The sequence below is a fragment of the Nomascus leucogenys genome, chromosome 17 (assembly GCF_006542625.1).
Source record: "Nomascus leucogenys isolate Asia chromosome 17, Asia_NLE_v1, whole genome shotgun sequence".
NCBI lineage: Eukaryota > Metazoa > Chordata > Mammalia > Primates > Hylobatidae > Nomascus > Nomascus leucogenys.
In genome coordinates, this window is record NC_044397.1 from 65,869,230 (window position 1) to 65,881,419 (window position 12,190).

General features: G+C 40.5%; 1 protein-coding gene across 1 annotated transcript in view; it reads right to left on the reverse strand.

The window, feature by feature from the left end:
* Positions 1–12,190, reverse strand: part of LOC115830827 (POU domain, class 6, transcription factor 2-like) — a 51,303-nt gene that overhangs the window by 17,676 nt on the left and 21,437 nt on the right. The window contains exon 5 of the mRNA XM_030795617.1: positions 4,098–4,247. Within this exon, the coding sequence (XP_030651477.1) occupies positions 4,098–4,247 (150 nt within the window). The remainder of the gene's footprint in view (positions 1–4,097; positions 4,248–12,190) is intronic.

The window sequence follows — 12,190 nt, forward strand, 5'->3', positions numbered from 1 at the left end:
AAGTCTGACTCAAGAGCCAGCACTCCTTCCACTATGCCCCGCTGCCTCTCAACTCCATGATCATTGGAGATGAGCAGTTACAGGTCAGCGAAACAGCAGAGAGCTGGGAAGTGTGGGAACAAATGAGGTATGTTCAAACTGATAGATCACGGTGAGCTACACATTCAAGCTGATCAGCCATAGTGTAGATCATCATGATCTATTAATGTGTTTCTTTTCCCTAATATAAAATTTCAAATATTTTTCTGGTTTAAGAATTATTGTCTGCAGTTCCCTATTAAAAATATCATGTTTGAAAGAAAACATGGTACTCTCAGGTGGCTAGAAGATTATCCAAAAATAATGTTATGATTTTAGTGCAGTTTGGGGACACATCTCAGATGCAGTTGCCTACAGATTGTTCTTTGCTTGGTATAATTTTGGTTATCTGTACTACCCCCAAACTTACTCCTCTCAGTACTGTATCCTGTTTATATGATCATATTTTCTATTTATTCACCATATTGTTAGTAGACTGCCTAAAGGAGCTTGAGTTTCTCTCCGTCTGAGTTTACATAATCACTTTCTTGCCCTTTTTGAGCTGTGAGGCAGGTGTAAATAGGCTGAGATCATGGAGAATCTGCAAGAAAGAAGAGCAAAGGAACAGCTCATATGAGCCTGTGGCTGTGCATTTTCCAGAGGAGGAGGACTGGATGTCCATCCCACACAGAATGACAAATGGAGCACAGGATGCAGTGTCTGAGAAGCTTTCTACGTCCTGCTGGCTCTCACAGGCTTGCTCTCTTGGTTTGTTTTTATTGGTTGACACTGCCAGGGTGTTTAATATATTCACCAAAAATAGATTGAAATAATAGCACACTGTAAAGGCTTTCTTGATTTTCTGTGCCACTGATCCCCAGGTATCCTCTGTGTGTTATGTGGTATATCCTTAATAATGTTTTAGTTTCTGGAATAAATCATCTTCTAATTAAATGTGTCATTGATATTAAAATAAGTGGGGTGGCAAGTGTCTTGGAAAACGGAATAAAATGCAGAATGTACTAGGCAAGTTGGAAAAGTGAATGCATATAAACAGAAAATTCAAATGGGATTAAATATAAAGAAACTCACTTGGGGAGGAAAAATCTCTCTAAATCTGCAAAGGCAAAATGAAGGAGGGCTGGCCTTCTACAAAGATGTCAGAGAGCCATAGTGAACCGCAGGCTGAACCCTCCCTGTGCTACAGTGGAGGCAGTGAATACAACCCAGAGGGGTCTCGCAGAAGCCAGAGTATGTGGGAAGGGCATCGTTACTTGCCCTCCCTGCCTGCCCTAGTTGGCATTTTTCTGAATAATGTGTACCTTGGAATAGCTTGAAGAGAAATTAAATCAGTGGTTCTCAAGATTTAGTTGCATCAGAATCACCTGGAGGGCTGTTGGAGCACAGATCACTGGGCTCCACCCTGACTTTCTAATTTAGTAAGCCTGGGTTGGGGCTCAAGAATTTGCATATCTAACAAGTTTTCAGGTGATGCTGCTACTGTGGGTTGGAGGACCACACAGATTTTGGAAGGAGCTTCTCTTGGAAAAAGAGTTAGAGCAAGTGGACCTGTTATGTCTAGATAAAAGAAGCCAGAGCCCAGACATAATAAGAACTTTGATTAACTAGGAGGGTATAATGAATGCCTGAGCCTTACTGAGGAGTTCATTCTACTGTGGACAGGACAAGAGCACAAATTAAATTTGCTGAGAGATTTAGAGTTGACATGAGGATGAGCTACCTTAAAACATTTGGAGGACCTGGAACATGATACAAGGGAGATTTTAGCTATCTTTGTGGAAAATTTGAAAAGAGGAGGAAGTCATCCTTTTGGCATTCAGAGAGGCTTTACAGAGGAGGGAGGGATTTAGGACAGAGGAGGGAGAGTGGATCCAGATCCCAAAGAATGGATGAGCAGGAGATTGCCAGACAGGGAAGGTGGGAAGAAGTTCCAGGCCAGGGGCACAGAATGCACAGAAAGTATGAATGAACTGTGTCAGCCGAACCTGACAGGGAGTGAGAAGGTGAGACCAGAGAAGTTAGCTATCCAGATACATGACCGGAAGGTCAAAGGGCTGCTCTGCATTGGGACCACCCATATAGATTTCACCCATCTAGGCAAACCCTTACTCTATTTTAGATCCCTTGTGAGTGGGAATGCCTCATTTCTATCTCATTCTGGGTGGCTTGAGAAAAAATTGAGAATCAGTGATTCAGGCCAGGGCTAGGAAGGAACGTTGATTTTTTTGAAAATCAGTCAGTGAATACATTTTTTTATTTACTTGAAAAATAATGGATGGATTTTGACAATTGCATGGCATTTTAAGAGAGCTAATTTGAATAGGCTGTCTCTCATTGGTTTTCTGTTAGTACCAAGATTACCTTTTGAGGAAAAATTGAGTGCCTTCATGGATGGTAGTCTTCAAGTATTATAGCTATGGTATTTAATTTTTGAAAAATCTTGATGCTTTGATTTTTCAAGTTGCAGATTTTTTGTCCTTTCATTCGTCTCTCCCCACCTTAATGATACTAAAAAGTCCTGTTAACTTTTGTCTGGATTTAGTCAAAAGGAGAACAAATCTACACAAAAATAATGTCTGTGTGGCTTATGAAGAAACTACTAATTCATAGGCATGGGGCAATCAGGGGAAAGAAAACCAGGGCCCTCTGGACCCTGACTTTGGGAGGTGTTCACCATATGCCACAGCAGCTGTAGAATCCCCTGGAGGAAGCAAAAGTTTGCTTCTGAGCTCCACTAAATATTTTTGTATTATAACTTTTTTTTTCATGCACGCAAAGATTCTCATCACTCTCTTATTTTCATCTGGTTGTTTGTTTGAGACAGAGTCTCACGCTGTAGCCCAAGCTGGAGTGCAGTGGTGTGATCTCAGGTCACTGCAACCTCTGCCTCCCGGGCTCAAGTGATTCTCGTGCCTCAGCCTCCCAAGTAGCTGGGACTACGGGCATGCGCCACCATGTGCAGCTAACTTTTTGTATTTTAGTAGAGACGGGGTTTCACCATGTTACCCAGGGTGGTCTCGAACTCCTGAGCTCAGGCGATCTGCCTGCCTCGGCCTCCCAAAGGGCTGGGATTACAGGTGCGAGCCACTGCACCCGGCCTTCATCTGTTTTTTTTCTGACTTTTATTTTCTGGTATTGCTCACCAAGGATTTCTGATGTAATACTGTGGAAGTTATATTTAGGGCTGTCAAATACTGGTGTTTTTTTAAAAAAATACTGTTTATATTTCAGATGATAACTTCGCATGTTCTTCTCTCATCATTGGAATGAATAATCATCAGTGTGTTGGATACTACATTCTTAGATTCAGGCTCTTTTAATTAATGGTAGGCAGATGTGAAAATTAAATTAAAGATGTCATTACTTTTATTAAATTAAAACAAATCATTCCAGGTCATCTGGTCTAACAGTCCTATACTTTACTTCATGAAAGTGGACTTCCTTCTGAGTATGAATTAGGGAACTCTCTGTTCCTGTAATTTATGACATATTTTACCATCAGAACTATGCTCTTGTGAGATCACACGTTTGTCATAAATCACATGAAAAAATAAATTGAGAAACTTCTCTACTGTATGACAGAAATCCTTTCTTTTTTAGTGGTTGTCCATATTATATTTCTTCAATGTAAAGGGTAATATTTAAAGAAAAACATTGAAGACCACTATCCTTATATCTTTTGAGCTTTTAACTTTTTGACTCAGGGGCTTTTATGATTGGCGAGCCTCAGAATCGCAGCTTTTACATCTGGGACTCACACTTGTGCGTCTCCTGTCAATTTGCCCAACTTGTTAGCTTGATTGCATGTTCTCACGGTGTCTCAACTGGAGCCAATGCCAAGAAATAAAGTCATTCATTTATTTCTACCATTTCCCTGGTATTTCTGACCAGGTTCACCATCAGTTTTCTGGATATTCCCAGGACTAGGACAGACCACCGGCACATGCCTTGAGCAAGAGAGGCAGGCCCATCGGTGCCTGCTGTGACTTGGGTATTTGAGATGGTTCCCGCATTGCTCTTTTCAGCTGTGCTCACATGTTCTCTCAGCGTGCACATACCTGAGAGGTGCACATATGTGTACTGGTGAAGGGAGCCCGCTCTTTGGGATGCTGGCTGTAGCTGACATGTTGGTTGGGGTGTACTTTGTTGGATTTGCAAGGTACATCCCCAAGAAGCTGGCTGTTTTTTCCAGTTGCTAATCTCCAATCCTGCAGTGAAGAGGACAGTGGTGGTGGTTAGACTAGCAGAGGACTGACGATATGTTGCCGCAGTAGGAACAAGGTTTCATTCCGGGGCTGACAGATGCTGCATGAGAAGGCTCCTGAGGTGTGTCTGGGCCTGTGAGAGAGACTGTGGAAATGGATTACCGATATCTGCTGTGAGCAAGGGGTTAGGAGTGGCACCATTCCTGTCTCTTATTTGCCATTCCTTGGTTAGGCCTTTCTCCTAGATCAGAACTGTACTACTCCCAATCTAGAGCCGCAATTTTGTGTCAGAGCTGTAGTCTATCACCCACACTCACCTTTGAAATTCAAGGTGAGAGTGAGAGCTACTTTATATTAAATGTTAATGATTTCTAACTAATTCATCACCTTTTTGGCAATTTACAAGTGGCTTTGCTGACAAAAAAGGTTTTTAGCAGATTGTAGAAAAAGAGGCCAATTTCTCCATCTTTTCCCCCAGAGATAATTTTGAACATAGTTGGAACAGATGAAACTAGGGTTTAAAAGGCTAATGAAAGATAGAGAACCTTGCCTTATTTGAGGAACCACTTAGAAGGTAGAGAATCAAATGGAAATAGTGTAAATAGTAAATAGTGAAATAAATAAACCAGCTGAGAGATGGGGGGAAGAAAAGTTGTTAATGATAAGACTGGCAGAGACTGCTTGGAATAAAGCTGAGGAAGAAGAGATGGCTCCCCAGGCTACAGATTTTAGATTTTGAGTGAGAAGACAAAGTCTCTATCTCCAGAAAGTGTACGGATTCAGATCTCACTGGGATTCTCCTGGTGTTGGCTCCCTCGCTGGGTGAAGTTCCCTTGCTGAACACTCTAATAGATCCCTTCACTTCTCCCTCATGGCACTTACTGCTGCCTTAGCGAAATATTTGTATAAGTCTTTGGTGAATGTACATCTTCCTCACTACACCATAAGCTCCATGAAGGAAGAGCTCATGGCATCTGTCTTGCCCACCAACACAGCCTAGCTTCCTGGTACCAATGCCAGACACGCGGCAGGTGGTCAATAAATATTTCCATTAAGTAGATTTTTTTGTACTCATTGAACAAGCAACTGGATTTTCCAAGCATAGTCTCTGAGAGCCACCAAGAATCGGCTTGTTTTCATGGTTGGATCAGGAGCCAAATGGAGGCAATGGCTGAGGTATCTGGAAAGATATTTCTGCATTGTTGTAGATAAACGATAATACTGGGACTTTCTTCTTCCCTTCTCTTTATATTTTATTTCCTTGCTAACTGCTTTACATTATACAGCCTTCTGACTTCACATAAAGCCATGTGCTCGGTCATACACTCACTCTTAGTCTTCATCATTCCTGTCCACCATCTTTCTTTTGTTAGTGTATGCTCCAGCTTTAACTCTGGGTCTTAGCCTTGCCCACCTCTTACTTCTTAACTCAGTTAAGGAGCTCATTTCAACATGTTTCAAACAGGCACAATCCAGACTTTAAAACGTTGTAACAGAGAAACAGAGGAATTGATGTTTCTTCATTGCTTTACCTAATTTTATTTCTGCAGCATTTGATGCTCGTCCACTTCCTACTTTTTTGAAACACTTGGATGCTAGATCACCACACTCTGGGTTTCTCTTTTAGTTACCCAACGATTTCTTCTCTCATTTTTCCTCTTCCATTCTTAAATGCTGATGTTTCCCAAGAGGGACTCTTGGTCTTCCTTCCCTTGCTTCTTATATTTTTTCTGATTTTTTTTCTTCCCTTGCTCCTCTTGCTTTCTCTGGTGTCTCATTTGTTTTCAGCTACAACAAATGTACTCATGACTTGACTCCCATGTACTCATGACTCAACTCCAAGTACATGCTCTCATTAATTCTTCTTTATGTTTTGCTATAGACTCCTAAATGGTTTGCTCACAGTAGATGGTTTACTTCAGTCCAACCTCTGTAGTGCTATCAGAGTTATTTTCTCGAAAAAAAAAAAAAGCTAAGCTTTTAAAATACCTTTTACACGTTTAACAGGTCCTGTTTCCCATGCCACCCAACTGGGTGAGTCCCTCCAACAGGGGTTGTCAGACACCCTATATAGGAGTGATCCTACTGGCATCAGGTTGGTGCCCCTTGAGGTCAGAGGTCCCAGAAGAAGGAAGAGGCACCCATCTTTGCTGTTCTCCAGCCTCCTTGGATGACATATCCAGGCACAGGAGCGAATCAGATGAGGAGGGCCTGAAGTGAACTCCCAGCAAACTGCAGCAGCCCTACAGAAGAGGGACTTGACCACTGAAAGGAAAACAAGCAGAAAGCAACAACAACAGCATCATCATCAACAAAAACAACAAGCCCCTACAAAAACCCCATCCAAGGATCAGCAGCCTCAAAGACTGAAACTAGATAAACTCACAAAGATGAGAAAGAATCAACGAAAAAATGCTGAAAACCCAAAAGACCAGAGTGCCTCTTCTCCTCCAAATGATCACAACGTCTCTCCAACAAGGGCACAGAACTGGATGGAGGATCAGATGAACTAATTGACAGAAGTATCAGAAGATAAGCAATAAAAACTATGATGAGCTAAAGGAGCATGTTCTAACCCAATGCAAAGAAGCTAAGAAACTTGATAAAAGGTTTGAGGAATTGCTAACTAGCATAACCAGTTTAGAGAGGAAGATACATGACCTCATGGAACTGAAAAACACTGCACAAGAACTTCGTGAAGCATACACAAGTATCAATAGCCAAATCGATCAAGTGGAAGAAAGGATATCAGAATTTGAAGACCATTATGCTGAAATAAGGCATGCAGACAAGACTAGAGAAAAAAAGAAAGAAAAGGAATGAACAAAGCCTCCAAGAAATATGGGACTTCATCAAAAGACCAAACCTATGATTGATTGGAGTACCAAAATGTGATAGGGAGAATGGAAACAAGCTGGAAAACACACTTCAGGATGTTATCCAGGAGAACTTCCCCAACCTAGCAAGAAAGGCCAACATGCAAATTCAGGAAATACAGAGAATACCATTAAGATATTCCATGAGAAGATCAACCCCAAGACACACAATCATTAGATTCTCCGAGGGCAAAATGAAGGAAAAGCTGTTAAGGGCAGCCCGAGAGAAAGGCCAGGTCACCTACAAAGGGAAGCCCATCAGACTAACAGTGGACCTCTCAGCAGAAACTCTACAAGCCAGAAGAGATTGGGGGCCAATATTTAACATTCTTAAAGAAAAGAATTTTCAATCTAGAATTTCATATCCAGCCAAACTAAGCTTCATAAGTGAAGGAGAAATAAAATCATTTCCAGACAAGCAAATGCTGAGGGATTTTGTTACCACCATACCTGCCCTGCAAGAGTTCCTGAGAGAAGCACTAAATATGGAAAGGAAAAACTGGCACCAGCCACTGCAAAAACACACCGAAAAGCCCGGGTGTGGTGGCTCATGCCTGTAATCCCAGCACTTTGGGAGGCCTAGGTGAGTGGATCATCTAAGGTCAGGGTTTGAGACCAGCCTGGCCAACATGGCAAAACTCTGTCTCTACTAAAAATACAAAAAATAGCCGGGCGTGGTGGTGCACACCTGTAATCCCAGCTACTTGGGAGGCTGAGGCAGGACAATCAGTTGAACCTAGGAGGCGGAGGTTACAGTGAGCTGAGATAGTGCCATTGCACACCAGCCTGGGCGACAAGAGTGAAAATCCATTTCAAAAAACAAAACAAAAACAAAAAACACCAAAATATAAAGACCAATGACACTATGAAGAAACCGCATCAACTAGTGTGCAAAATAACAAAATAGCAGCATGATGACAGAATCAAATTCATACATAACAATACTGACCTTAAATGTAAATGGGCTAAATGCCCCAATTAAAAGACACAGACTGGCAGATTGGATAAAGAGTCAAGACCCATTGGTGTGTTGTATTCAGGAGACCCAGCTCATATGCAAAGACACACGTAGGCTCAAAATAAAGGGATGGAGGAAAATTTACCAAGCAAATGGAAAGCAAAAAAAAGCAGGGGTTGCAATCCTAGTCTCTGATAAAATAGACTTTAAACCAGCAAAGATCAAAAAAGACAAAAAAGGGGATGACGCAATGGTAAAGGGAACAATTCAACGAGAAGAGCTAACTATTCTAAACATATATGTACCCAATACAGGAGCACCCAGATTCATAAAACAAGCTCTTAGAGACCTATAAAGAGACTTAGACTCCCATACAATAATAGTGGGAGACTTTAACACCCTAATGTCGGTATTAGACAGATCAATGAGACATAAGATTAACAAGGATATTCAGAACTTGAACTCAGCTCTGGATCAAGTGGACCTAATAGACCTAACAAAACTCTCCACCCCAAATCAACAGAACATACATTCTTCTCTGTGCCACATGGCACTTATTCTAAAATCAACCACATAATTAGAAGTAAAACACTCCTCATCAAATGTGAAAGAACTGAAATCATACCAGTCTCTCAGACCACAGTGTGACCAAATTAGAACTCAGGATTAAGAAGCTCATTCTAGTTCTACATCCTTGAGGAATCGCCACACTGTCTTCCACAATGGTTGAACTAGTTTACAGTCCCACCAGCAGTGTAAAAGTGTTCCTATTTCTCCACATCCTCTCCAGCACCTGTTGTTTCCTGATTTTTTAATGATCGCCATTCTAACTGGTGTGAGATGGTATCTTCACTGTGGTTTTGATTTGCATTTCAGCCCAGCCATCCCATTACTGTGTATATACCCAAAGGATTATAATCATGCTGCTATAAAGACACATGCACACGTATGTTTATTGTGGCACTACTCACAATAGCAAATACTTGGAACCAACCCAAATGTCCATCAATGATAGACTGGATTAAGAAAATGTGGCACATATACACCATGGAATACTATGCAGCCATAAAAAGGATGAGTTCATGTCCTTTGTAGGGACATGGATGAAGCTGGAAACCATCATTCTCAGCAAATTATCACAAGGACAAAAAACCAAACATCGCATGTTCTCACTCATAGGTGGGAATTGAACAATGAGAACACTTGGACACAGAAAGGGGAACATCACACACCAGGGCCTGTCATGGGGTGGGGGGAGGGGGGAGGGATAGCATTAGGAGATATACCTAATGTAAATGACGAGTTAATGGGTGCAGCACACCAACATGGCACATGTATACATATGGAACAGACCTGCACGTTGTGCACACGTACCCTAGAACTTAAAGTATAATAATAATAAAAAAAAGAAACTCACTCAAAACCATATGATTACATGGAAATTGAACAACTGGCTCCTAGATGACTCCTGGGTAAATAATGAAATTAAGGCGGAAATTAAGAAGTTCTTTGAAACTAATGAGAACAAAGACACAACTTACCAGAATCTCTGGGACACAGCTAAGGCAGTGTTAAGAGGGAAATTTATACCACTAAATGCTCACATCAGAAAGCTAGAAAGTTCTCAAATCGACACCCTAACATCACAATTAAGAACTAGAGAGGCAAGAGCAAACTAATCCAAAAGCTAGCAGAAGACAAGAAATAACTAAGATCAGAGAAGAATTGAAGGAGATAGAGAGAAGAAAAACCCTCCAAAAAATTAATGAATCCAGGAGCTGGTTTTTTGAAAAAAATTAACAAAATAGATAGACCACTAGCTAGACTAACAAAGAAGAAAAGAGAGAAGAATCAAATAGACACAATAAAAAGTGTGATAAAGGGGATATCACCACTGATCTCACAGAAATACAAACTACCACCAGGTAACACTATAAACATCTCTACACAAATAAACTAGAAAATCTCGAAGAAATGAATAAATTCCTGGACACATACACCCTCCCAAGACTAAACCAGGAAGAAGTCAAATCCCTGAATAGACCAATAACAAATTCTGAAATTGAGGCAGTAATTAATAGCCTACCAACCAAAAAAAAAGCCCAGGACCAGATGGAGTCACAGCTGAATTCTACCAGAAATACAAAAAGGAGCTGGTATCATTGCTTCTGGAACTATTCCAAACAATTGAAAAGGAGGCACTCCTCCATAACTAATTTTATGAAGCCAGCATCATCCTGATACCACAACCGGGAAGAGACACAACAAAAAAAGAAAACTTCAGGCCAATATTCCTGATGAACGTAGTTGCAAAAATCCTCAATAAAATACTGGCAAACCAAATCCAGCAGCAGATCAAAACTTATCCACCATGATCAAGTCGGCTTCATCCCTGGGATACAAGGCTGGTTCAACATATGCAAATCAATAAGAGTAATCCATCATATAAACAGAATCAAAGAAAAAAACCACATGATTATCTCAATAGATGCACAAAAAGCCTTGATAAAATTCAACATCCCTTCATGTTAAAAGCTCTCAATAAACTAGGTACTGATGGAACACATCTCAAAATATTAAGACCTATTTATGACAAACCCACAGCCAATATCATATTGAATGGGCAAAAGCTGGAAGCATTCCCTTTGAAAACTGGTACAAGACAAGGATGCCCTCTCTCACCACTCCTATTCAACATAGTATTGGAAGTTCTGGCCAGGGCAATCAGGTGAGAGAGGAAAATAAAGGGTATTCATATGGGAAAAAAGGAAGTCAAATTGTCTCTGTTTGCAGACAACATGATTTTATATTTAGAAAACCCCATCACCTCGGCCCAAAAACTCCTTTAACTGATAAGCAAGTTCAGCAAAGTCTCAGGATACAAAATCAATGTGCAAAAATCACAAGCATTCTTTTACACAAACAATAGACAAGCAGAGAGCCAAATCATGATGAACTCCCATTCACAATCACTACAAAGAGAATAAAATACCTAGGAATACAGCTAACATGGGATGTGAAGGATCTTTTCAAGGAGAACTACAAACCTCTGCTCAAGGAAATAAGAGAGGATGCAAACAAATGGAAAAACATTCCATCCTTTTGGATAGGAAGAGTCAATATTGTGAAAATGGCCATACTGCCCAGAGTAATTTATAGATTCAATGTTATACCCATCAAACTACCACTGACATTCTTCACAGAATTAGAAAAAACTATTTTAAATTTCATATGGAATCAAAGAAGACCCCATATAGCCAAGACAATCCTAAGCAAAAAGAACAAAGCTGGAGGCATCACTCTGCCTGACTTCAAACTATACTACAAGGCTACAGTAAACAAAATAGGGTGGTACTGGCACCAAAACAGATATATAGACCAATGGAGCATAATAGAGACCTCAGAAATAACACCACACATCTAAAACTATCTGATCTTGGACAAACCTGACAAAAACAATGGGGAAAGGATTCCCTATTTAATAAATGGTGCTGGGAAAACTGGCTAGCCATATGCAGAAAACTACAACTGAACCCCTTCCTTACACCTTATACAAAAATTAACTCAAGATGGATTAGACTTAAATGTAAAACCCCAAACCATAAAAACCCTAGAAGAAAACCTAGGCAATACCACTCAGGACATAGGCATGGGCAAAGACTTCATGACAAAAATGCCAAAAGCAATGGCAAGAAATGCCAAAATTGACAAATGAGATCTAATTAAACTAAAGAGCTTCTGCACAGCAAAAGAAACTAGCATCAGAGTAAACAGGCAACCTACAGAATGGGAGAACATTTTTGCAATCTATCCATCTGACAAAGGTCTAATATCCAGAATTTACGAGGAACTTAAACAAATTTACAAGAAAAAAAATCCCATCAAAAAGTGGGCAAAGGATATGAATAGACTTCTCAAAAGAAGACATTTACACAGCCAACAAACATATGAAAAAAAGCTCAACAACACTGATCATCAGAGAAATGCAAATGAAAACCACAATGAGATACCATCTCATGCCAATCAGAATGGTGATTATTAAAAAGTCAGGAAACAATAGATGCTGGAGAGACTGTGGAGAAAATAAGAACACATTTACACTGTTGGTGGGA